Raw genomic sequence first — 26,440 nt, 5'->3', positions numbered from 1 at the left:
TGAGCCCCAGGGGCTCTCGGAGGAACTTAGCCAGTTGTATGTGCAGCATTTTGGCAACTGCAGAACATCCCTCAAGAAGCCAGGCCAAAGGAGGGCTCTGGATGTACTTGTGCTGGGCGAGGGAAGGCCAGCCTCCTTGGTGCCACAGAGGGCGAGGGCTAGGCTGGGATCTTCTGATCTCATGCCAGGGGAAGCAGAGTTCACAACGGCAGCATGGTCTAAGTCTAATAAACATAAGGGCCCTCTGCCCTAAAGACATGAGGTACACTGCCAAGAGTAGTGTCCCCAGCTCACAGGCTGTCATGGGGCTGCTGTGGGGGACTTGCATACCAGAAGGGGGCGGTGGGAGATTTCTGTCCTTCTGCCTGGATAGGTGACTTCTGCAGGTCCTCACCAGCCTGAGGAGCCGGGGCTTCTTATGTGGAATAGTATTATCTGCTGGCTGCAATTCACGTGGCAGGGAGGCCACGGTCAGGCCCTCCCTCCCTCACTATCCCACTGCCAAGTGCCTCCGAGGCTGGGCTACCTCCTGACCTCCCAGTTGCCTTCCTCCCGGGCCCAGCTCTTCCTCTGCAGGGGCCTCCCTGAGAACCACTTTGACCCCTCCCCCAAGCCTGGCCTCTCTGCCCATGGCCTGGAGCTAGGCAGGGGCTGAGGCTGCACAATGACTTCTGGCTGGGTGGCACCCACTGTGTGGCAGGCCTGGGGCTGGCCTGGATACCCCTTGCAGCACAGCTGTTCCGAGTTCGGGTGATACGGGCTGAGGCAGGGCAGAGGTGGCCTAGGCTGTTTGCAGGAATGTCTAGCTATCAGGAAAACTGGGGAGAGGAAGTCCAGGGTAAAAAGCAGAGACCAAGGGACTCACAGAATTTCTCTTGGCTCTGGGGAGGGTTCGAGCAGCCAAATCCTAGGCCCCCTGCTTAGGGAGCCTCATCTTTCAAGACAGAGATGCAAACGACACCTCCTCCAGAAAACCTGCTGTGGCTTTCCGGCTCCTAGTACTCTACCACATCACAGCGTCAGCTCTCCGTTACACGTTACACAGCGTCAGCCCTCCGTTACATGTCACAGCGTCAGCTCTGTTACACGTCACACAGTGTCAGCCCTCCATTACGTGTCACAGTGTCAGCTCTCTGTTACACATCAGCTCTCCGTTACTCCGTTTGACTGTAGGCTGCTGGAGGGCAGACCTGTGCCTGTAGTATAAGCCTGGCACATACTTAGTGTCAGATGAACAAATGAATGAATCTCTCATGCCCTTGTCCTCCAGCAGGGTTGGTCCTGGGCCAGTGAAGGCTGTCTTGAAGCTAAGCAGATAACTGCAATGGGAATAAAGGGATGGCGTATGGGCCTGCTGGGTTTCTCTGGGATGATCTGTGCAGGGTAGCAGCCGCTCTCTCACCCATTAGACTGTGGCAGCCATTCCTGGAATCTCAGGGTGGTTGGCCGCATGCTGCTCAGGGCTCTGCTTGCTCTAGGAGGGGCTGGGACAACGCTCCTTCGTCACACACACATCCAGTGAAATATGCCCGGTGGCAGAGAAGGGCCCTGCTCTTGAGGCTATTCATAACCCTGAGGGGTTCACTGCCCAAAGGTGAGAGTCTGGTCAGTGGAAGCAAATCTTCAAGGCTCCAGTGCTCCTTGGAGGCAAGCTACCCTGGTAGGCACTGTGGGCTGCAGGACCCCTGCTTGCCAGCTCTGCCCCATCCCCACCTTGGCTCAGCTAGGCCTGGAGGCAGTACAGGGGGCTCTTGAGAAGGTGGTGGGAGCAGCCCCCGTGGTAAGCCCCATATAGACTGTCCTGGGAGGATATGGAGATTGAGGGCCCTGGGCCTAAGCTACCTGTGGCTTCCGGAACCCACCCGATGATTGCTTGCTCTTCAGCCCGTGTGCAGGCTGAACCCCATAATATGCTTCTTTCTTAGCTGTGCTAACCAAGACTGACCAACAAGACTCTGCCCAGGTGTCACCTCCTCCAGGAAGTCTTCCCCAAGCCCTTCTCAGTGCCCCACTGCATACTGGTGTTCTCATTGCCTCCCTTACTCAACTGCGTTTCTTCAGGCCACAGACCACATTGTCTTCTATAGATATATCTCTACATCTCCAGTGCCTGGCACACAGTGGGCATTTAGGGAACAACAGCCGAATGAATGAATGAGTGAATGAATGAACAAATATGGCTTAGTGCTGGTTTCTCAAACTATGTTCGTATGGTCACTACAATTCTTCACTGAGGTGTCCCCTGCAAAAACCAAATGATAGGAATATTTTCTCCTCTTGAAGAACCAGGGGGAAAACATTGAAGAGGGATAGATTCTTTTCAACTTAAAAGTGTTTTCCTGGCTGGGCATGGTGGCTCGTGCCTATAATTCCAGCACTTTGGGAGGCCAAGGCAAGCAGATCACAAGGTCAGGAATCAAGACTATCCTGGCCAACATGGTGAAACCTCATCTCTATTAAAAAATAACAAAAATTATCTGGGTGTGGTGGTGTATGCTTGTAATCCCAGCTACTTGGGAGGCTGAGGCAGGAGAATCCCTTGAACCCGGGAGGCAGAGGTTGCAGTGAGCCGAGATCACAACCCTAGCCTGGCAACAGAGTGAGACTGTCTCAATAACAACAAAAATTTTTCTGTAAATCTTTCAAGTTGGTACCTGTTGCTATTTGTATTACAGTCTGGAAGAAAGCTTGATGGTTCAGCCCAGGAAGCCCCATACATATTCCCCTGGAGATGAATGGCCTCAAGGTCCCTGGTCCTAGTCATCCTGAGGGTATTTTCTGGGGCTTCAGGGAGCAGAGCTGGTGATGATCAGGATGAGCAGGGATGATGCCACCCAGTTTCCCACACCAGGGAGCAAGTACGGGCTGAACCCTGCTTCAAGGAGAGCCAGAATGTCAGGGGCTGAAACGTGAGGAGGGAATGCTTATGGTCCCCAAGAGGCTGGGATGGGTCCTTGCAGAGGGTTTGGTCAGCAGATGGAAACTCTTTTTAGCCATGGAGACCAATCCCAAGATTTTAAAGGATTGTTTGGATAGTGGCCCATGCATTCTGGGTGATTAAATGTGGCTGGGGTGATTTTCCATTTCTTCAGTTCCCATTTATTCTGAGGACCCAAACGAAGCCTGATTTTGCCTCTAAACTGCAGGGTCTTAGAATGGTATGGATCCCACCGACGACCTCTCTGGGAGACTTAGGACTGTGGGGGTGGGAGTGTGGGTGGGGAGTAGGGGTGGTGCGTTGATTGGCCTGCCTTAGGATTGGGGAGGGCAGAGTGGCAAATGCTGTCAGATGCCCCCCCCCCCACCCAAATCCATTCTCTACCTCTTCCTCACTGACAGATGCCTGCTTTTGTGTGGGCAGTGATATATCTGATCCCCAAGTAATATGCCGACCATGATAATCCTGTCCCTCATTTTTCCTAACCTCCCTTGCAGCTAGGGTGCCTGTATGAGCCACTTCTGGCTAAGGAGACACAAGTAGCACTCTGGAGGGTGGTTCTGGGAAACCAGCTGCTCTCCTGATAAAAAGGCAAAAGCAGCTGCCATAGCTGTTTGTCATTCTTTCGTCATCTTCCTGCCTGGATGCTGACTCGATGCCTGGAGTTATAGTAGTTACCTTGCAACCATGAGGGAAGGGCCAAGAAACACAAGCTCCGACATCACTGAGCCCGAAATCAACATTCTCTGTAGAATTTTTGCTGTGTGGGAAAATGCATTTTGATTCTTTCTGACTCCATGGTTCAGTTCCTGTTACTTCACAAGTACTATTAAAGAGATGACCAAGATGAAGACAGGTGAAGTTGCGGAGGGGTTATGTCGACACGGGGTCCTTCCAGGTTAACACAATAAATGATACCCCTCTCTGCCCCAGCCCCACCCTGTCCAGTGAGTGATGCGTGTCCTATAAATGTGCCCCTGTTTAGCCCACTGGGTGTGACTAGCTGAGGTGGTTAGTGAGGACACTGTGCAGCCGTGGGGCTAAGAATGCCCACAGGGGTGCCCAGAGTCAGTCCCATTGCCCGAACTCCTCAGAATGTTGTGGTGGGGGTGGGGAGGGGGTCCCTGGATTGTTGGCCCAATCCTAATTCCTGGGATTACTGGACCAACATCTCCAGAGAAGCTCCAGATAAAGAGCCCTGGCCAGACCTGATGTGACCCCGCCTCCCACAGTGCTGCTGTCAAAGGGGAGGGGTCTGACCTGCTGTGACAGGGACGGAGCTGAGGCTTCATTTGTAATCAGAGTCCTTCTAGATCACAAAACTGTCCCTGAACTCTCACCTTCCTGCACCCACACTCTTTGCAGTGTGACTGTAGCTCATTCCTTCAAAAGGTAGAGTTTATATCCCCATAGCTTGAGTCTGGGCTGGCCTTGTGACTCGCTTTGGCCAGCAGACTGTGATAGAAGTGACCTTGTGGCAGTTCCAAGCCAGGAACTCAAGAGGCCTTGCATGCCTCTGCTGTCCTGGACACTTTCCAGCCCCACAGAAACAGGCGCAGGCTAGCCTTCTGGAGGACAAGTTGCCGCTGTCATCCAGCTGCTCAAGCCAGCCGACCCTCAGAAGCACAGAGCCCTGCTGACAGGCAGGTGCCCAGACACAAATGCAGTAGCCCAGCTGAGACCAGAAGAACCACTCGGCTAAGCCATGTCCCGATTGCCAGCCTGCGGAATGAGCGCGACGTGGTTATTGTTTTACACCTCTGTTTTGTTTGGTTTGTCAGGCAGCACGATTGTGGCAATAGAGAACTAATCACAGTCCTCTTCCTCCTCATGGTTTACCAAGTGCTCCCACAGACGTGAGCTAATTTGATTCCCCAAACAACACCTATGAGGTAGCTATTATCAACCTTTTGCAGGTGACAAAAGCAATATGCTGAGAGGTTCTGACTTGCTCAACATCATGCAGCCGGCCGCAGTGCTCCTGACTCCAAATTCCCTGCTCTCAGTTTATAAGCCACTCCCAACACAGCCTGTCACCTCCTAGAGATCTCCATCCAGCCCCTGAGGCCCAGAGTCCTTCTCTAACCTTGCAAACTTTGAACGTTGCCTTGGGCAGTGGCCCTGTTCACTCGAGAATCAGTGTGAACACAGACACCAGTCCCTTCCCATCCTGACGCATTGTGACAGCATGCCACACCACACAACATAGGGGAAGGGGGCCAGAGAGGCACCTTTTCCGTAAGACACCACCATATACATTGATGTGGCCCCACAGTGCATAGTTGGGCAAGTGAAGCGGGGGCTAGGTTCATACCCACTTGTTCCCTGGGCCAGGCCCTGAAACAGAGGCTCAACCTGTACCACCCCATAGAGCTGCTCTGTGAGAGCAAAGAGGACTCAACAGACCGTACGAGTAGCTGTAAACGTGGGCAAACCAGCACCCCAGCTTTGCACGCAACAGGCCTCCATAAGGGGAGTCCATCTTGGGCAGACAGACGGAAGGCACGATGAAAAGTTGTCCGGATTCGCCTGCCGCATGGAATTCCGTCCCACCCATCTTGTTCCCTCACTCGGAGGCAGAGCTGCCCCAGCCTACCCGCTCCTCCCTGTGACCGCACCCATGGCTTACCGACAGGGTGGGGGTGCCCTCGTCTTCCACAGTGACTACCAGGTGGTAGAAGCTCTGGCGCTCGCGGTCGGGCGGGGCGGGCCGCGTGGCGATCTCACCACTGACGCGGTCCATGCGGAAGGTCATGTCCTGGTTGCCCTCGGTGATGTAGTAGGACAGGACACTGTTGATCCCGATGTCACGGTCAGTGGCTCTCACCTGGACCACAGCAGTACCTCCACCCACGTTCTGGGAGAACAGGAGGGCGGTCATTTTGGATTCAAGGAATTTGGGCACAGTCTTGCGCCTGTTCCTGTAGCCCAAAGGCTCCCCCTGTGCCTCCTGAAAGCTTTGCTGCATCTACCCTGAAGCAATGATGGATAATAAGGATGATGGCGGCAAACATTCCGCAGGCACCTCCGACCTGCTGGAGCCCGCCTTAACTCACTGGGTCCTCTCTCCAACCCTGTGAGTTTGGTACTGGCATCATCATCCCTATTTACAGATGAGAAAACTGAGGTGCAGGGAAGGAACGTGTGCAAGTCCACACAGCCAATCAGTGAGCTGAAGCGAGGGAGTCTGGCCTGAGAGCTAGACTCTGGTCCCATGCCAACCTGCCTTCATGAATGTCCAACCCAGTATGATAACCAACAATGCCAGGGCAGATTGGTGTGGCTCAATCTTATTGCTGAATAATAAATACATTTTTTTAAAAAGCAAGCTCTCCGGGTAAACCTCAGTTTCCTGTCTGGTGAAAGGCAACTTTCTTCTTTTCCTCTTCTCTCTTCTCCTCTACTCCAAAAAGATACTGAGTTCTAGGATCCGGGCTAGGCCCTAGAGATATCGTTATGAATGAGCCACAGTTCCCAGCCATGAGATCCGAGGAGCCGGTGGGCCAGGCAAGACATTAAACAGGTGGTCCATGGTTGGCTCATGCTCATGATCCCCCTGGATGTCGAGCTATATGGGCCCCGGGGCTGCCCTCACCTCATTCACACTGACATTGTATCCAAAGGGGCTCTCGATGACTGGAGGGTTGTCATTGATGTCCAGGATGGTCACCTGCAGGATGTGGTCCTTCTTCCGTGGAGGGCTGCCTCGGTCAGAAGCCACAACCTGCAAGGAGGAGGGCAACTGGAGTCAGGGCTGAAGGGTGGGGCAGGATCAGGAATATGGAGTCCAAAAGGGCTGTGCATTCCGTGCGGAGCACTTGGGAGGGCAAAGAGACTCACTGATCACCCCTGGGTGGCCTGGCCAGCCCTGGGCTCTCCCCAACGCCTTCACCTTCTGCCCCATGCTGCAAATGATTCTTGCCCAATCGTCTTCTGACTTAGGATCCTTATTTGGAATCTGACTAGCATGTACCCAAGCCTTGATCTCCTGACCTACCCGACTGTATTCTGGGCTGTGACAGCCTTTGACAGTGACCCTGGTCTGCAACCTGATCCAAGGATCTTGTCTTTAGCTTCAAAGGCCTCTGTCCCATGCACGCTGTCCCATGATCTCTGGCAAACAGGGAAAGAGCCTCAAGTAATATTATCAGCAATGAGCTGGAACCCTAACCATAGGCTGAGCCTGTTCCTGGGAGCCTGGATACAGCTGTATGTGCTCCAGGAGCTCAGCCCCCTGCAGAAGTGGAGCCCTGAGGTCCCCAGAAAGCCCTCAGCAAACATCCCAGCCATGGCAATTCTACAGTAATCACACCCTTTGTGAATCCTCACACCTGCACCTGTTTCTTCCCTCCACAGGGCAGGCCAGATGGGGAATTTTTTGTACATTACACAGGTAGGGAAAATGAGGCCCAGAGTTAATAACCTGCCCAAGGCCACACCGTATTTGTAGAAGAGTTGAGGCTCTCCCAGCTCCACCAGGCTCTCCCTCGTCCTCCTGGCTCTTAACAGCAGGGGAAGACACCTCAGCTGCCTCCTCCTGGGTATCTAAGGTCCCTCTGGGGTCTCCCTATCCTGGGTCAGCCTCACTGTGCTCTTGACCCTTAGGGGTGCAGCTGGCCCCATGTTACTTGGTGACAGCAGGGACGCTGACCACCAGGATGTGCTTCTGGGCGAGCTCTCTCCTGGATGGTCAGTAGTGACCAGTCTAGGCACTGAGCCCGTGGTCTCGTGGCCCAAGGGAGGCCAGGCCCTACCTTGAGAATGTAGTGGTCCAACTCTTCTCTGTCCAGGGGCCTGGCTACAAACACTTCACCAATGGAGTCATTTGTGGTGACGATCTCAAAGGCCCCTGCGACGTTACCAGAGGCCAGGGAGAAGACCACCTGTGGGGAGAAGAGAGGGTGACAGGTGAGGAGATGTGGAGGAGAGCCAGCCAGGGGGACTGCCTGGTCCTCCCCTGCCTACCTGGACCCTCTGTTCAGCAAGGGCATCTGGGAGTACAGCATTTTATGCAGAAGTGATTCATCTCCCTCAAAATGGGGGTGCAGGCCCATGGAGGCAGTGTAGCACCCGTGGAAGGTTCCTGGGCCTAGGGGATGTTAGCATCCTGGCCTGGGAGGGCGGGGCATGAGTCCCATGGCACTAATGTCTTCCCAGGGTAGAGGGGATTGTGCTCATGCTGCTGGGGTGAGCATGCGCTGGGGCATTACCTGGACTCTACTTGATTCTTAGAGCAACCTTGACAAAAAGCAACTGTTCTCCTCAGTTCACAGAGAGGAGGCTCAGAAACATGAAACCGCCAGCCAAGGTCACACAGCTTACAAATGCTAGAGATTTGAACCCACATACTTTTGTCCCCAAAGCCAGCATCCCTCCATCCCCCGGAGTATGCAAGCCATGCTAACACCTGCAAACACAAGGCCCAGTGCATGGAACAGATGTGAGCTGTGTGAACACTGGCAGGTTTTGTCACCTCTCCCTCTGCACTCTGGGCCGTGCAAACTTGGAGCGATGGTGAGTACAACCCGCCATGAGGCTGGGCCTGGGAAGCAGGAGGGAGGACAAGCATGTCCTCTCAGGTAGCTGGGGCTGCGTGGGGAGGAGTCACCCAGAAAACAACTTCACTGCGGGGCTGAGCCATAGCTGGCCTTCAGGCTCCATGTCCACATGACCCAGCCAGGGCCACCGATCTGCATAGCTCTGAGGCAGCTCTGTCCCTTCTCCCTGACCACAGACTGGATGAGTGCAGAGCAGAGCCCGGAAGCGCCTGGTGCTTGGTGATGGGGGTGGCTCAGAAGGCCCCTCTAGCTGTGGGAGCCATGGGAGCCGTGGGACCTCTGCTGACACAGCGGATCTCGGCTGTTTCACTTGGTGGCCCACCTGCCCATTGCTGCCAGCATCAGGGTCCCGGGCCTTGACAGTAGCCACTCGCTGGCCCACAGGGCAGTCCTCGGGAATGCTGACCGCTGAGTCAGAGGTGAAGTCAAACCGGGGGCTGTTGTCATTCTCGTCCAGCACAGTGATGTAGACCTAAGGGTGAACGCGGTCAGAGACCTACAGCCTCTTTCCCCTCCCTGGCCCCAAACGCCAGCGTCCCAGCATGCGTCCAGCGGGGACTAGATCCCCAGTGGGTTCCGGAACATCAGCAAACTCTCAGAGCCCACCGAGGCTCATCCTCACTTTACAAAGCGGGCCCTGGGCTCGTAGCTCCTAACAGTCTGACTGGTGTGGGGCAGGGGTAGGCACACTCAAATCTTGGCCAGGAGGGCAAGGGAAGAGGCCTGGTGGGGAGACCGTCAGAGGCAGGGGTACAAGAGAACTGAAAAGCCAGGCCATGGCTAAAGTGGCCACAGGCTGGGAATGCTGATCTAGCATCAACCAAGCTTCCCATTTTTCATGAAAAGGAATCTAGACTTTAAAGTGAAATTGGCTGATGAGTAATAAAATTTAGAGAAGAAAGCTATGTGTAGTGTAGGCTGTCCAAAACACATCTGGTGGCCACATATTGCCTGAAGATGTCCTTGTTTGCAACCTTGGGCTTAGCGTGAAGGAAATGGGCCCAGGAGCAGGGCGGGGGTGGGGGGGTGGGGGGGAGCAGGGCGAGGTGGCTTGGTCCCAGTGGATAGAAGGGCAGATGGGGAAGCCATGTGAATTTCCAACTGTCAGCTAAAAACCAGGCGTGCAGAAAATGGCATGCAAGAGCATATGGCTTTGTGTCTGTGGCTCGGGCTTCTTGCGGAGTGGCAGGAGAGTGAAGGTCTCCAGTCCATGGACGGCCAAGGCCGCCGAGGCTGGAATCACAGGTGCACAGAGGTTCACTGATGAGGGCGTGAGCAGGGCTGGAGGTGCTCAGGTTCCAGGTATCCCAGTACAGGCCTTCTCCCGCTGCCCTGTTCCAGGCCAGACCCTATTCTCTGCTTCCCAGGGTGTGGGGCTTGGGGTTCAGGGGCTCCCAGGACCTGCTGACTCTGCACAGGAGTCACAGGGAGCCAGCTGAGCCTGTGCATGCTGCAGGGGAAATTCCATGTCATTCTCCATCCTATACAGGTCTGACTGCCCAGTCCCAGCCCCACTCCCCTATCTGTAGGCAGCTCTAAGAAGTGCAGGGGAGTGAGCCTGGGCTTCGCAGCCAGGCCAACTCCACCACGTATGAGCTGTGCGATTTTGGAAAAAGTTATTCAAGCTCTCTGATTTTCCATTTCCTCGGCTGAAAATCAGAATGAGAACACCTGTTGGGAGGAATAGCTGAGCAAACAGAAAGTTCAGGGGTGGCACCTCCGAGTCCCTGTTCCTGCTTCCTGCCTGGCTGACACTTGTGATTTCTCTCGCCAAGACTCTACCCATCTGGCATGAATTTTGGTACGGAGTTCCCCGAGGCTCCTGAGCCCCAGTTGCTCATTTGAAAGGGGACTAACCATGCCTACTGCACTGTTCTCAGGGCGAAAACAGACAGGGATCCCTGTGATCAGATCCCTCCCATACCCCCTCACCCTGGCCAGGCCTCGTTAGGCGCGCCATGCTTCCTTACACCACAGGACCTTCGTGCCTGCTGTTCTCTCTGCCCAAAATGCTCTTCCTTATAGGCTGGATTAACTCTTATGCGTCAGCAGAGCTCGGCTTGAGTCACCTCCTCAGGGAAGCCCTCTTCTATTTCCCTGACACCTTATTATAGGGTATCTCTCATGGCATTCATTTCCAGGTGTGATCATTTGATCAACGTCTTTCCTTCACTGTATTTTACACTTAGGAAGGCAGGGGCTGGGTTTGATTTTGGTTTCCTGCTGTGACCGGAACCCAGCTTACTGCCTGGCACACAGCAGGTGTTCCCACAACGACTACTGCTCTGATCATGGTGAGGCTGCAAGGCAGGGGTGAGGGGCCGCTGGACCTCCCAGTGGAAGGGAGTCAGCCTCGGTGGGTGACAAAGGACAGGTGCCCAGGCCTATGGGGATGAGATGGGCATCTGTGTCCTCGCTCAAAGCCTGATGGTCCACATTGCACTCCCTACCCGCCGAAGGCCTGAGCTTACTCAAGAGTTCTTACAGCAGAGCCGTGCCCTACCCAGCCTGCCCTTCCGGTCTGCCTGCCCACCCCTCCTGGGGCTGGCCAGGGCAGGCTGCTGGGGATGGGGAGGAACCAGGTGAAGGTGAGCTGTGGTTTGGGTTCCGGCCTCACAGAGGAAATGGTTCCACCTTTAAAGGGCCCCTTCCTCTGCCTCCGCCCTAGTGCCTCAAACAGTGTTTGGGGCTTCTGGGGCTGGTGAATCTGGGGCAGCAGCTCCTGGGAGCCTCTCAGAGGAAGCCAAGCAAAGGAAGCTCGAGCCTCTTAGGGCTGAGCAAAAGCGGGTGGGCCCTGCTACCCAGAAGAGGGCAAAGCCCTGTGGAAATACAGGGGCCCAGGCAGGAGCGCGTGCTCCAATGCCCTCGCCAGCGGTGCTGAGGAAGTGGCTGGTGGTCAGCGGAGGGGGGCCTCCCCACCATCCCTGCCGCCCTCGGGCTCCCACTCGCCTCTCCTTCCAGCCTCCTTGAGACACCTGCGGGGTGAGGGCCAGGTGGGCCCATTGTATGAATGAAGAGGGTGAGGCTCAGTGAGAGGGCCCCACTTTACCTGAGTGTCTGCCCTTTGACTGGGAGTGGCAGGACGAGGGTGGCCCGGCATCCACTGCCTGAGCGCCCTGCTCACCGCCTGCTCTTGGGGAGCATAGTCGAGGGGAGCTGTGGGGGCTCCCTGCCCATCACAGCCTCACTCACCCTCAGGCTGGCCCCATGGATGGAGGGGCCTTTAGGTACAGCCCAGTCACAGCCAGGGCCTCTGGAACCTGGCACCTCCAGGGAGCCTTGGAGCTGAGGACCCCAAGCAATTGTGTTCTGCTCTTGGCTTGGACACAGAGTTTGCTTTCAGCTTTTTTAGGCTAATGTGACAGGGACTCAGTGGGGAGTGGCAATGTGGCTGTAACCAAGGCTGATGACGAGCCTGATGCCCCAGGTGGTCTCCAGATGATAGCTGACCTGACTAGCGGGTGCCCAGGCCAGATCGATGGCGGAGTGTCCTGGGGTCACTGCAGGATGCCATCCATGGACCTCTCTCAGGGGTCCGGCCCTGGACCCACTCCCATTGCAACCGCAGCCTGAGCACCCCTGCCTGCCTCTCCCTTCAGGCTGGGCTGCCCCTCATAGGAACCTTGTCTGGCATCTCTGACCTCAGTGTCTCCCCCTCCCCCAGGGCCCCAGCACATGGTCTTCTCTGCCTTTACTTAGAGGCTGTCCTGAGGGCAATGACTCACCTGTGCCCATGGCTCCCCTTCCGAAGTGCTCCCCAGGCTCTGCAATGTGCATCCCACCCCACATGCTTGCACCAACCTCCAAGAGAGGGAGGGGTCCCCTTTACGGATGCAGCAGCTGAGGCATCGGGCAAGAACTCTACTGCGGTCACACCTGCCTCCAGGGCTGGCTGACAAAGGGCTCCCTGCCTGCAATCGCCTGCCGCTTCCATCGCATCCTCTGAGGATGGCAGGGAGGCCGGCATGACCCTTATTTCAGATGCAAGGAAGGAAAGCATAGAGACATTAAGCAGCTGGCCTCTGTCGCACAGCCAGCGAGGAGTGGAAGTGGAACGAGGCCTCAGTGGTCTTCCAGTGACTCCTTTGCTAGTGTTCTCCCCACCCAAGACCCTATGGGGGCTGGCAGGACACAGAGAGCAGAGCTGGAGGCAGGGGACATGGCCCAGCAGGGCCTGAACTCAGGTGTGAGAGTGGAGGTACTGGGAGGGGACCTGGAGGCCTGTCCATGTGCCTTCTCTCTGGGAGAGGTGAGTAGGTCCAGGGCCAGGCAGAGCCCGGCCAGCACTGGCCACAGCCAACAGCACAGGGGGAACTCCAGCCACAGGCTACTCACCTTCTGTAGTCAGAGGCAGCAGCAGGAGGTGGGCGAGAGAAAAGGGAAAGATGCAGATGGTAAGCAGTCTGTGGCTCTTCCAGACCCCACTCCCAGCAGCACCCTCCACCTGCCTGAGGTCTCATAGCCCAGCCTGTTGGGAAGGTGTGGCATGGCTGCACACGGTGAGGTCCCAGGCTATCAAGGCCCTCACCCACTGCCTGGCCCATACATTGGGTGGCTGGCAAAGATGTGGGTCTGGAAGTGTTGTGGCCAGCAACGGGCCACACCTGAGGGGCTCTCACCCTGGGTCCCACTCACCACAGTGGAGTCCACCTTGGGGCCGCCGTCATCTGCCACCACTGTCAAGGTATAGAAGTCGCCCTTCTCACGGTCCACCAGGCCCTGGACTGTGATCACACCCTGCAGGGAAGGGGCCAGATGGGTGAGTGACTACATCGCACTGTGCTTAACCCTGGTCATTCTGCCCACCTTCCCACCTCCATGTCACTTCCTCTGCCCAGGGTAACTTCCCCAGGAAGCTCTGTCTGTTGAACTCCTTCTTCTCTCTCACATTCCACTGGGAATCCACCTCTTCCATGAAGCCTTCCTGCTTCCCCAGCCAGGTATGACTGCTGGGCCCTGAGGAGCTCTACCAGCCCTCTGCTGTAGTTCTTTGCACTTCTTCCCTGTGGTGCTCTGATTTGCATCCTGGATTATTCCCATTTCCACTCCTAGCCTGAGAACTCTTTGAGGGCTGGGAAGGGTCTTGTTCATCTTTGTGTCCATTTGTCTTCCCAGTATCCTCCACTACAACCACACATGGTAGGGATTCACACTTTGCCTACTTTTCAAGGAAGGGATTCTGATAAAAGACATACTAAAGCAAAGATGGAGGAGTAAGAGACTGGCAGTAGATAAGAGAGTGCTGCACCAGACACCTAGCTAAGAATAGCTATTGCAATGAAGCCCAACATTTATATCCGAGCTTCCTAACAGCCAAGGTGAAAAGGAAACTATCACTTGTAGAGCTTTCTGTGACACTGTGATATAGGAAAATACGTATTGTCTTCGTCCCTGGTTCCCGGCACAAAGTTCTAAGTTCCCTGGCATTTTCTAGGTGATAGAAGTCTCTCACTCTAATGAGGCAACTCTTGGTGGGCTCCTGGTTTGGGGCTGATCACCAGAAAAACCAAGCCAGGATGAGCAGCTTGACATGTTCAGCTGCACCTCCATACCCCTTATTTTTCAGGAAGGGAGAGGAGCTGGAGATTCAGTTAATAATTGATCGTACCTATGTGATGAAGCCTCCATAGAAATCCCTAAACTAGGCTGGGCATGGTGGCTCATGCCAGTAATCCCAGCACTTTGGGAGGCCAAGACAGGTGGATCACAAGGCCAGGAGATCAAGACCATCCTGGCTAACACAGTGAAACCCCATCTTTACTAAAAATACAAAAAATTAGCCAGGTGTGATGGCAGGCACCTGTAGCCCCAGCTATTCGGGAGGCTGAAGCAGGAGAACTGCCTGAACCCAGGAAGCAGAGGTTGCAGTGAGCCGAGATCGTGCCACTGCACTCCAGTCTGGGCAACAAAGCGAGACTCCATTTCAAACAAAAAAAGAAAAAAGAAAAAAAGAAAGAAATCCCTGAACTGCAGGGTTCAGAGAGCTTGCAGGCTGCTCAACATGCAGGGTGCCTAGAGAGTGGCATGTCCAGGGAGGGCACCGAAGCTCAGAGCCCCTTCTCCCATGCCTTGCCCTGTGTGTCTCTTCATTCAGCTGTCTGTTGGTATCCTTTAGAATATTCTTCGTAATACCTCGGCAATAGTAGGTAAAGTGTTTCCCTGAGTTCTGTGAGCTGCTCTAGCAAATTCATCAGACTTGCGGAGGCGGTTGTGGGAACCCCGATGTAGCCGGCCAGTCAGAAGCATGGGTAAAACCACCTGGAGCTTGTGACTGGCAGCTGAAGTGGAGGCAGTTTGGTGAGATTGAGCCCTCAACCTGTGGGATCTGACCCTGTGGTGCCTGCTGGAGCGTTGCTTGGTGTGTGGGAGGGACTGAGTTCCGAACCTGTGGGATCTGACGCTAACTCCAGGTAGAAACGTTCAGAATTAAATCGAGCTAAAGGATTCCCAGTTGGTGTCCAGAGAGTCAGATAATTAGTTGCTGGTATGGGGGAAAACCCCATATGCACTTCGATGACCAGAGGTGAAGGGATCTGTGATGGGTGTGAAAACAGAAGGAAAACCAGTTGTTTTTTCCTACTATAGACTTTCATTGTCTAGTAACAAGAAGGATACCAGCCTACATAGGTACAAACTTTATCTTACCCCTAAATATGAAAATGCATATGTCGCAGGGATATTTATCTCAAGGACTTTTTTTTTTTTGTTTTAAGAGATGAGGTCTCACTGTTACCCAGGCTGGAGTGCAGTGGTGCAAACACAGCTCACTGCAGCCTCCAAACTCCTGGGCTGCAGCAATCTTCCTGTCTCAGCCTCTCAAGCAGCTGGGACTATAGGTACATGACACCATGACTGGCCATCTCGAGGATACTTTAGGACAAAGAGGAGAGTGCTGTGTACATAGAAGGAGCTCAACTGATGTTGGTTAGATTGGAAGAAATGGTGCTCCCTGCCCCCAGCCCCTCACCGTGATGGCATCTATCTTGAAGAGGGCTTTGGCCTGTGCGCTGGTGTGCGCGTCGAAGCGGTACGTGATCTGGTTGAGGTTGTCGATGGAGTAGGCCTGGACCCGCACAATCTCGGTACCCAGTGCCAGATTCTCCAGGATGGTAGCCTCGTAGGAGGCATTGGAGAACTGCACGGCCTCGTCCAGCTCATTGAGCAGAGTGATGTAGACGCTGCAGAAGCCCTGGTTGAAGGGGGGTGCCTGGTCAGTGGCTGACACGTTCATCACGTAGCTGGTCTTGGTCTCGTAATCCAGATAATCCACGGTGATGATAAGCCCTGTGCTCTCGTCAATCTCAAACTTGCCCTCTGCGCCCGATAGGATGCTGTAGTTTACCAGGCCACCGTCCCCTGCAGGAGGACACAGAGGCCGTGCAGTCCCAGGTAGAACCGAGTGGGGCTGCACTGCAGCTTCTCAAACTGCCACACCCACACCCGCCGGCTGGCCCACCCAGCAAGGGCTGCCCCACCTGTGTGGGCAGGATCATCCCGAGAGAGGCGGTAGAGGATGGGTCAAGGTCAACGTGGATGGCAAGGTCCAGCATGCACTGTTGAGCCTTCCTCTGGGGCTTAGCCTTGGCGCTAGAAATATGATAGAGGGAGTGGGTCTGCTCCTGGAGCCTCAAAATTCAAGGTCATCTACCTCCCTTTGATATCCGGACATAAAAAGGTTGCGGAAATGAAGGATCTCTTATCGTGAGGGCTTTGATCTAGAAAGCATCCTCACAGGTGGCCAATCCTTTATTTGGTCCCTTTGACAGAAGGGCTTCAGTGTCAGGGACACCTTCCCCCACCCTCCCCATTCCCTGCACCCCAAATTCCTGTGCCTTGAAACAAACCATTGAACCAGGAGCTCGTGCTGAGATTCTTTAGCCGAAGTCCACAGACCTCGAGAGGAGGGCAGGGAAGGGAGTGGTCATGAAACCACTCTGGGAATCCAAGACTTCCTTGGAATTACTTGGGCACTCTGACTGGATGGGCATGTTTCTGGGGAGGGGATCCCTGATAGAAAAAGCCATGAACCACTGGGCCATAGCAGCATGTGTGCCCTAAACTGGATTAATGTGCCTGAGAATCCACCCGAGAATTTGCAGCCATTTCTCCTTCCACCCCATCCCGTGTGTGCCACAGATAATCTGAGGCTGCTGAGAGAGGGGTTGGGAGCCACCCAAGTAGCTGACACGAGGGAAAAGCAGCATGGGGAGCCTCTCTGGGGGACAGTGGGCCCCCAGAAAATGTTCGTTTCAGCTATATCCCTGACTGGGTCCCAGGCCAGACAGCCCAGGCCACATACAGAGGGCCACAGAGACTGGACATGTCTCCCCTTCATTTTGCACTTCCTGGTATGGTCACCTCTGGGGCTCGGACCCTCGGCAAGGTTCAGGCTGCCTTCAGGTTCTGCCCTGTAGCACAGGAAGGGTGCTGCCCCTTCCAGGGGGTCAGGGGGGCTGTGTGTGCCAGGCCCTGAGCTGGCCCTGGAGGGCATGGAGGGGCTGGAGGAGCAGGCCAGGCCACAGCCAGCTTTCTGATGGGTCTTCTTCACCCCTCCCAGCTCTGCCCAGCCCCTCTCCAAAGGCCAGTGGGAGCTTCTGGATCCCGGGATGATGGAGCTGGACTTTTCAAGCTTGTGGCCTCTCCTCTCTCCACCTAGTGGTTGGGATAACTTTCCCTGACTCTAACCCTCTCAGGCCTGGGCATCTGGTGGGAAGTGATCAAGCCCACCCCAGCAGTCCCTCCCTGGCCTGGGCATGGCTAACAGGGGACCCTGAAGCTTCAGGGATGGAGGTCCCGCAGGAGGGGCTGGGTGAGCTGGGGAGGTTTGCTCTGAGCATTGGGACCCCCGGTTTCCTCCTGCCAGCCTCACCAGAGTCTCGGTCTGTGGCTCGGACCACGATGACTGACGTTCCAATGCCTGCGGTCTCTCGAAGCCCCAGACGGCTGTACTGCTGCTGTGTGAACACAGGGGCTTCATCGTTGATGTCCTCCACGTACACAATCACCTGCAGGAGCCGGGCAGGGGGTGCAAAGTCAGAGCAGGGCGGGGGCTGGGAAGCCCAGGCTGGGCCTGCTGTGGCTGGCCTGTGCGGTCGCTACTCTCCTGGGCCCGCTGTAAGCTCCCTCAGGCCCCGGGCCTGTCTGGTGGGTCACTATGTCCTACCACCTTGCCCAGCACCTGGCATGTGGCAGCTGCTGAGACAGTACTTGTTTCGGAGTGAACCTCATCTTGCTCTCAGCTCTCTGACTAACGTGTGGGAATGCCTGACTAATTAGTGACTCTTTGGGGCCACCAGCTTCCCAGCTATGAAGTGGTAATGTTAAGATAAGAGTTCATACTCCATGCCACTCCTAAGGCTGTTATGAAGACAAAATGAGCATGCAAAAGTTCTTGAAAAAATTCAAAGTGACCCCAGTCAAATATCAAAATCTATCTAGGAGAATAGAGGTTAAAATACAATAGCAGCTGTAGTAGAAAGTGTCACTGCTCAGGACTCTACGATTCTTGTGCACCTTCTCACGGCCAGCCCCCAGCCCTGAAAGGGAGGACCAACCCCACCCTACTGCACCCATACCCGGGCTGCTGGAAACCAGCCCAGGGAGCAGAGATGCCTGGGAACTTCCACCCCTAGGGCAGCCCTGAGCCAATCACTGATGGGTGTGGAGAGCCAAGACTCCAACTTCCTTGGCCTGTTTGGGGCAGTAAGGGGACAATGTAGGGCTCCCTAGGGAACGGAGGCCAAGCTCCGTCCTTGACACTTTGCTGGCTGTTCTTCCTTGCTGGTTGCACCCCATTCTCCGTTTTCCTGTGGACATTACACATTACTTTCACATCAATCCTTCCTCAGGGTTTGCTTCTCAGGCCCCCACCCAAGGTAGTAGCTGTTTCTGAATTGGGCAATTATGCATCAATTTCCTCACCACTTACCAGCACTTTCTAAGTTCTCTTTAATCGGTATGTGTATTGAGCATCATGAACGTTAATACAGTTTAAAAGGTGTTTATGGAGGCCAGGCAGGGTGGCTCTTGCTTGTAATCCCAGATATTTGGGAGGCTGAGGCGGGAGGATTGCTTGAGCCGAGGAGTTTGAGACCAGCCTGGACAATGTAGTGAGACTCTGTCTCTACAAAAAATCCAAAAAAATTAGACAGACTACAGGTATGTACCTGTAGTCCCAGCTACTAGGGAGGTGGAGGCAGGAGGATCCCTTGAGCCCAGGAGTTCGAGGCCAGCCTGGGGAACATAGTGAGACTCTGTCTCTAAAAAAAAAAAAAAAAAAATAGCTGGGGGTGGTGACATGCATCTGTAGTCCCAGCCACTAGGGAGGCTGAGGTGGGAGGACTGTTTGAGCCCAGGAGTTTTAGCTTTTAGCTCTTTGCTCTATGCTGGGGTGAGCTTGCCCCAGAACAGGAGAGGTACCCTCTTCCCAGCCACACAGCCAATGCCAGCAGGAATTTGCCAGCAGAGTGGAAAGGGGAGCAAACAGGGAAGGGGCCGTGGCACTCCATGCAGACTTTGCATGTGGTCACCAGCACCAAGGGAGGGGCTGGTGGCACGTGCAGCAGAGGTCTGCGTGTCTGGCATATGGTCACTTCCTCTGGGATCAGCCCTGCTTTCTCTTTGGGGATTAGCTGGGAATCAGCTGGAGAGAAGTGACGGAGCTTCTGGCTGGTAGAAGCTGAAAACAGCACCTGACCAGTGGAGGACTCTAGGGTGTCGGGGGTGGCAGGGCTGGGGGCGGAGAGGCATGTGGGGGTAACAGTTTCTCCGCATCACTGCTCTTAGGCCACCACAGCTCTGCTGTATCATTAGAATTTTCGTGTCCAGACGCCCAGAACCCACTATGCAAACTAACGTGTCTACTCCAGAGCACAGCTGCTCACAGCCTGGAACCTTCTAAATTTGGCTTCACTCAGAATTTGGCTGGGGAGATCCCGGGTAGGGTGGGTGCAGGGGGGAATTTGCATGGATGAATTTCGGGAACTCTTTTTCTGTCAACAGAAACTAACCCCTCCTCTTTCAAAACTGTGAGCCTTCTCCTTCCTGAATTTGCTTGTCCAAATGACCTCAACGCCAAGAGTTATGGGGAAAAAACAGGGCCAGGCTGACAGTACGATGACAAGATGAGAGGTGGTGCGGAGCCGGGGTAGGGCCTGTCCTCCATGACTCTGGCTACATGCCACCATCCTCTGGTTGGTTTCAGTCTTGTTTTTAGCAGCAGAGACAGGAGGAGACAAGATGGTTTGCAAACTTGAAAGGCACAGATGTACAGGAAGCAGAGGTCTGTCAGGTTCTTGCTGAGCAAGTGGGAGCTATTGGGCTTCCTGGAGAACTAGACCGGCTTTCTGTCCAGTGCTGTGCCTCAGTTTCCTCATCTGTAAAACGGGGTGTAGTGGTGAAGAGGACAGGGAGAGGAGGTGTGCGTATGTGGGCATGTGTGCATGTGTATGTGCCGTGTACACCCTGAGACGCCCAGTGTCTATGGGGACTGTCTCACTCTGCACTCCTCTGCTCCTCACTGGGGCTGTCCCCAGTCTCTGCAGGAATTGGAGAATGTGGATGGCTCCTGCAAGCTGCCTCTCCTGCTTCTGGGGAAATGAGTCTAGGGGAAAGCCAGGGTCCCCATGTTGCCTGCAGCAAGGTCCCCAGCTCTCCTGAGGCTCATAGGTGTAGGGGCTACATACTATAGCACCACCAAGCTCCTGCCCCAGGGGCCAGCCCACAAATTCTCACCTTAAAATTACACTGCGGGGATGAGTCAATGGTTTCTGACTGGGCTCTGCAGAGGCTTGTGTGAGGCAGCAGGGTGTACTGGGGAAGGGGACAGGCTCAAGCTGGCTGCCTGGGCATGAAGCCTGGTTCTACCCTTACAGCTATGTGACCCTGAACAGGTAGGCTAATTCCTCTTTGCCTCGATCTTGTCATCTGTAAAATGGGAGTATTAACAGTGCCTACTTCATAGGGCTATCATGGGTTACAGGGGTTAAAGTACATGAGGCATTTAGAAAAATATCAGGCCCGTGTGAGAGTTTATTATTCCTCAGGGTTCACGGAGACAGGGGCCGGAGGGAGGTAGCTGAGCAGGTGTGGCTCTGGGAGCCTCACCCCTGCACTGATTGTCACAGTCTAGCTTCGATCTGTTTTATACCATACCCTGGGATGCTGCATATCACTTTGTTTAAACAGAAGGTGTATAGCTAAAAGTGGTTTGCAGCCACGAAGCTGAGGCACTGATGGGAGCAGACCCTAGAGGCAGGTGCCCACCATGCCTAGGGGAGGGAGCGGGGAGCAAGGGGCCACATGGAGGGCTGTGGTTAGGAAGCCCGAAGTCTAGGGACCTAACCCCAGCTTTGCTGACATCAGTCACTCTGTGGCCTGAAGTGGGCCCCACGCAAGGCAGGCTCTGATAGGGCACGCTGACCAGCCCGTGAATGAAATTCACAGTCATGCAGGCCAGCGTGGCTGTGTGCACGTCCAGGTCACGGTGTCTGAGTCTCTGTCACCAGGGCCCTATGAGAACCAGGGGATCTGACCCCCTCAGCCATTTCCAAAGGGCAGGTCTCACTCGGGGCAGTTGTAACAGGTGTCTCTTCCCAGCTCTTCCTGGGGCAAAGTCGCGGGGGTGTCAGCAGGAGCGGGGGTCAGGGCAGAGTCACCCACCCCAGCACAGCCCCTGCGGGATCACGGTGAAATCGTGACTGTGATCGTGAGTACCTGGTGACCACTGCTCACTGTTTCCAGCCTGGGGCAAGCAGGGGGTGGAGATGGGGCTGATAAGAGGAGCCGGTTCTGCCAGCTCAGTTCTGGGTAAAAGTCCCTGCTTACTCTGCCTGACTCTTCCCATCTCCCTCCTACTCCTGACGTCTAGGGTCTGACTCACTTCCCACTGGTTTAGGGGAAGGGGCTGGGGGCTGCTGAGGTGTGTGTGGGGGTGGTGAGGCAGCCTTGAGAGGCCATCTCATTCATGTTAAGTCATCCCCCTGCTGCTGGTGGTACTGCATATAACACTACCAGCGGGAACATGTGTGTGTATATTTTCAACCATTTGGGAGGGCTGTGGGTGATTTGATTTTGGCTGCACAGGCAAGGGCGGACAGAAAAGAATACATTTGATGGGGCAGCTGGGAGAGGTGACTGGAGTATGTTAGAGTCACTTCCCTTGGAAAGGGCACTGAACTTGGACTCAGAAGATGGGGGGCTCCAGTCCTGATTCTATTACTAGCAACTTCTCTGTGCCTCAGTTTCCTCATGCTAAAATGAGGTGAGCATCTGCACCTCCAAGATCACCCATGTACGTTCTCCTTGACTTATCCTAGAGAGCTCTGTGGATGCAGGGGTGAGTACAGCAAGGACCCCTCTCTCCTCCCTTGGGACAGACATCAGTATCACTGCCTCCTTTCCACAGCTGGAGGAACAGGCTCAGAGCAAAATGACAAGTCCAAGTCCCAGGCTGGGCACCTGTCACCAAACCCTTAGCCTCAGATGTCATTCTGCACTTAAACCAGTGGTGGCCCTGCCCGCACCAGGTGCCAACAAATGGCCTTCTCTGTTCTAGCTGTGGGCTTGGCCCTGTCTTGAGTTCGGCACCCTAGCCCGCCCCTAGCCTCACCCTGACGGAGCTCCGCATGGGGCCCAGGTCGTGGTTGTAGGCCTCCACTGTTAGCACGTGGGATGAGTTCTGCTCCCGGTCCAGGGGCCGGGGCCCTCGCATCAGGAGCCCGTTGCTGACGTGGATCCGGAAGTTGTTGCCCTGGTTACCTGTGTGGAGGGACAGAGCCCCTGGAACACCAACCCTGCCCAGAAGTCTCCTGCTGTGCTGGCTTCCCTTGGTTGGGGGCAGAAGTGCACCTGTTCCCTCCTTGTGGGGAGGCTGGGGTCTTCCTTGACCCCTACACCCACAGATGTGGGCGGTGTGAGGCCTTGCTAATATTTCAGAAGAACCCGGGGCACTCCAAAAAGAGTGGCTGAACCAAATTCTCCATGAGTGGCTGGATCCAGGACTCAGTGGACGTCTCTGGGCTGGTCCAGCACTCACTCCCCCGTCTTCTGGGCAAAGCACCCTGATTTTCCTTCAGGGATGCACTCTCCTCTACACTCAGTCCATAACATCTGTGGGCAGTGACTTTACCCCCGATTCAAGAAGTGGGTGGATCAGCATATTTTTTTCTCTGGCCATAGTGATTGCTTTAGGGACGGGCACCAGATTCTGGTTGAACCAATGGGACCCAGTCCTGAAGGAGCATGCTGCTGGGGGCTGCTAGGGCCCTCTCTGTCAGGGCCATGGCTTTGGGAAGCTCTGCAGGACACCAGGGACGTCAGGAACACGGGAATCAAAAGCCGCCCCCTCAGCCACCTGGTGTGAATACTGGAGAATGTCCCTGTTTCCTCCCTCTGGCCTCGCCCATGTGTACAGTCCTGGGGGTTTCCTTGGCCTCATCTCCCCGACCTTTGGCAGCCTAGAGAAGCTCTGCTCTCCCCCGGGCAGGAGGGCCGCCCCCCATCCTAGGGTAGCCCCACTTACCGTGGAGGATGCGGTACCATACACGCCCAAACTCGCCTTCATCCGCGTCCGTGGCTTTCAGCTGAGGGAGAAGGAGACACTGGAGTTACTTCTTGACTCCCACCTAGCAGCGGGAGGAGAGGTTTTTGGAGCCCTTCCCTTCCCTTCCCATATCTGACCCCATCCTGCCAAAACCTGCGGTCTCCCACAGAGGCTGGGGATGTGGGAGACAAGGGGACGTGTGTGTCTCGTCCCCATGAGGATGTCCAACTGCTGATGGCCCCTGCGGTCCTGTCCAGTGCCAGCTCTGCCCCAATCCCTCTCCAGGTTCACAAGGAGGACGGAGAAGAAGGTGAAACATGGCACCGCAGCTCGCTAGGTCCAGGTTCACTCCGGCTGTCCCATCCTCCACGCTCCCTACCCGGCAGCCTTTCCGAGCCCAGGAGCCTCTCCCATGACGACTGGACTGCATGGTTGCCTCCTGCCCGAATTTCCTTGGCCTGAAGCTATTCTAGCCACACTGGGTCCCGGCCCGACACTGTACACGTAACAGTCACTTCATGGAAGCCCAGGAGCCCTCCTCCCAAATGACGGCCCCGTGTTCATTCACACACTCGATCACCCCGGTCTAGCTTCAGACCGGCCCAGTAGGTGTGGCTGCGCCTCAGGCTTATGTGTTTATGCATCGTCTCTGGTGGGGCTTGTGTGCGGGGGATGTCGTTGTCACTCTGAGGCACTGCCTAGTGCTCAGCCCTTTGTACAAGAAGTTCAGCCTTGAGGCTACTGGCAGAACTATAGCTGACCCCAGCGTGAGTCCTGTCAAGCCCAGAACTGAATACCTACTTTACCCACTGCCCATCCGAAGCAGGCGGAGAACAAACACCCGCCGGGCAGTGTGGAGAGAGGCGGGGAGCCTCCCATGACATGTGGTCCTGATGGATCCGTGGTGAACTGCTTAGTAAGGCCCTGGGTTCTCCCAATTCTTCTGGGTCTGCCCCTCCTTGTCTCACCACCTCTCACTTCAGCCCTGCGGTATGCACAGAAGCTGCCGTGTTCTTCCTGACCCCGCCAAGATGGCCAGAGGGAATTGGTCCAGGACTGGGTGCCTGATCCAAGCTGAGCCAATCGCATCCTTCTCTGGGATTGCTGACCTTGGGTCCGGAGAGAGTGAGTCGGTCTTTCTAGCAGTAAGATGTGGGAATATCAACCGCCCTCTCCTGCACACCCCCGGGCCCCACCTCCCACCACTCTTTCCTCCTGACTGCCCTAGCTCACTGGTCTCCTGGCTGCTGCTTGAACACCAGGCGTGTGCTGGGCTCTCGGCTTCCGCCCTGTTTGTTTCCCAGCAAGCTCTCCCTCCAGATATTTGTGTGCTCATGCCCTCATCTCCCTCAGGTCTTTGATCAAATATCTTCTCCTAAGACCCTCCCTGAGGACTGCATATGGAGTTACAGCCCCTGCTCCAATGTCCTGGCCTTCCCTACCCCCGTCACACTCTGATACGCTCTACCTTTGTTTATCGCCTGTATCTCCACAGGAAGAAAGGGCTTTGTGCACTGCCATATCCCTGGTCTCTGGAACAACAATCCTAGCACACAGTAGGGTCAAATATGTGAGCGACTTAGATGCAGAGCTCCAGGGAGAGGAAGTAGGGAACACTCAGTGAGCAGGAATGAAGGGCTCATGCAACACCCAGCACTGCTTCCCTGGGCCCAGTTATTCCAGGACCCCAGCTCTGCCTTGCTCCCTGTTGGACTTTTCCTTTGAACCTGTGGGGTATCCAGTATTGCTCCAGTTCACTTCTCCTTTTGCCTAGGTTATTATTAGTTTTTTTTGGTAAAGATGGGGTCTTGCTATATTGCCCAGGCTGGTCTCAAACTCCTGGGCTCAAGCAATCCTCCTGCCTTGGCTTCCCAAAGTGCTGGGATTACAGGCATCAGCCACCATGTCTGGCCCTGTCTAAGATAATACAGAATGGATTTTTTTTTCCTTGTCACCCAAAGCCCTAATACAGACTTTCCTATCTTTGCTCACTGGACAAAACAGCAGAGATGATGGGGATGGGTTCCGGCTAGCAAAGCAAGCAGTGAGGGCGGGATTGGCTGAACGTTTCCAAAGCAGGGAGCTGGGTTTGGAAGGATGGGAAGAACCTAGCTTAGCAGAGAGGGAAGAACATTCGTGCCGGGAAACAGTGTGAGCTGAGGTAGAGGTGGCTGGGGAGACCGAGGAAGGAACCGGGACCCCAGTCTGGAATGAAGGGCTCATGCAGGGACAGCAGAGGGCTGTGGCTGAAGAGTGGAATGACGGCCTCAATCAGCAGCACTGATGCCTTCGCAGAACGGGGAGCACAGAGGGACGGTGTGGAGGGACAGCGAGGAGCCTGCAGCAGGTGCTGGCCTGGCCGGACTCAACAGACACCCGGGCACTATGGTAAGCATGTCTAAAGACTCTGACGAGCACGCTGATGGTGGGGAGGAGGACAAATATGTTGGAGCAAAAGGAACAAAGGCTCTGGGTCAGGCGCGCCCAAGCGTGAATTTAGGCTTTGTCACTTACTCTCTGTGGCACCATGGATAAGTACTTTAGCCCCCTGGGGCCTCAGTTTCCTCATTGCTAGACTGTGCACAATGATGACACAGGGTTGAGGGGAAGATCAGAAGTCATCCTGCTAAGCATCTTGGCTGGTACCTGGCACAGGGATGGGTAGTGAAGGTTGACATGAGTGATGCCACCTTCTCCAGGAAGCCCTCTTGATTTATGCCAGAGTTGGGGATGACTGAGTTGCCACTTGCCATGCGGTTCTTTCTCTCCCCATTCCCCGAGAAATCTGAGGAGCTGGAAGGTGGAGGGAGGTAACGGGGTGCTTCAGCTATCCAGATCTAGAAAGGCTCAGGACAGGGAAGAGGGCACACTGCCCAGAGCACACCCTTGCGTGTCTATCCATGGCGAGATTTCCTCGACACCCCCCTGCCCCAGCAGCCTGCACCATCCTGAAAGCTTTGCCTCCTGCCATCTCAGGAGGAACGGGGGCCACAGATGAAGGGTTCGGCTGGTTTCAGAAGAGGAAGTTAAGGAAAATGAGGGGAGCAAAGGCTGTGACGGAAGGCGCAGGAATTCCAGTGGGGGCTCTGGGCATTGGGGATGCCTTTGGGCCAGATGCTGTGCCGACACTGGATGCCTACTGCCTGCCCCTGCCCACGTGGCAGAGAGGAAACACCAAGGCCCCCAACACTCACTTGCTGGGTGTCCCTGGGCAGGTCACACCTCTCTGGGCCCCAGTTTGGTCATCTGAGAGAAGAGGGGGCTGAGTCAGATAACCCTGAGGATCTCTCCAGCTTTAATAGCACATAGGAAAGCTCCTGTCCCTTTTGGGGTTGGCAGACAGTGTCTTTTTGTGAGCAAGGGCAGGAGGGAAAAGCCAAAAACCAGAAACTGGGGATTCAA

The 26,440-nt window shown here is 55.1% G+C and overlaps 1 protein-coding gene across 7 annotated transcripts in view; it reads right to left on the bottom strand.

Annotated features, from left to right (window-relative positions):
- CDH23 (cadherin related 23) overlaps positions 1-26,440 on the bottom strand; it is a 423,515-nt gene that overhangs the window by 72,750 nt on the left and 324,325 nt on the right. For 3 of the 7 annotated variants that reach the window (XM_074382361.1, XM_074382354.1, XM_074382355.1), the window contains 9 exons: positions 23,018-23,078; positions 22,106-22,254; positions 17,366-17,501; positions 15,464-15,852; positions 13,132-13,233; positions 8,819-8,968; positions 7,693-7,821; positions 6,534-6,662; positions 5,568-5,795 (listed from right to left, as the gene is read on the bottom strand). In XM_074382361.1, the coding sequence (XP_074238462.1) occupies positions 5,568-5,795; positions 6,534-6,662; positions 7,693-7,821; positions 8,819-8,968; positions 13,132-13,233; positions 15,464-15,852; positions 17,366-17,501; positions 22,106-22,254; positions 23,018-23,078 (1,473 nt within the window). Of the gene's footprint in view, positions 1-5,567; positions 5,796-6,533; positions 6,663-7,692; positions 7,822-8,818; positions 8,969-13,131; positions 13,234-15,463; positions 15,853-15,971; positions 16,084-17,365; positions 17,502-22,105; positions 22,255-23,017; positions 23,079-26,440 lie in introns of those variants that run through there. The other 4 variants (XM_074382356.1, XM_074382357.1, XM_074382358.1 and 1 more) reach the window with 4 other exon arrangements.

This window comes from Saimiri boliviensis, chromosome 12, assembly GCF_048565385.1.
Source record: "Saimiri boliviensis isolate mSaiBol1 chromosome 12, mSaiBol1.pri, whole genome shotgun sequence".
NCBI lineage: Eukaryota > Metazoa > Chordata > Mammalia > Primates > Cebidae > Saimiri > Saimiri boliviensis.
Note: the sequence above shows the minus strand (reverse complement) of the source record. Positions and strands in the feature narration are given on the sequence as shown.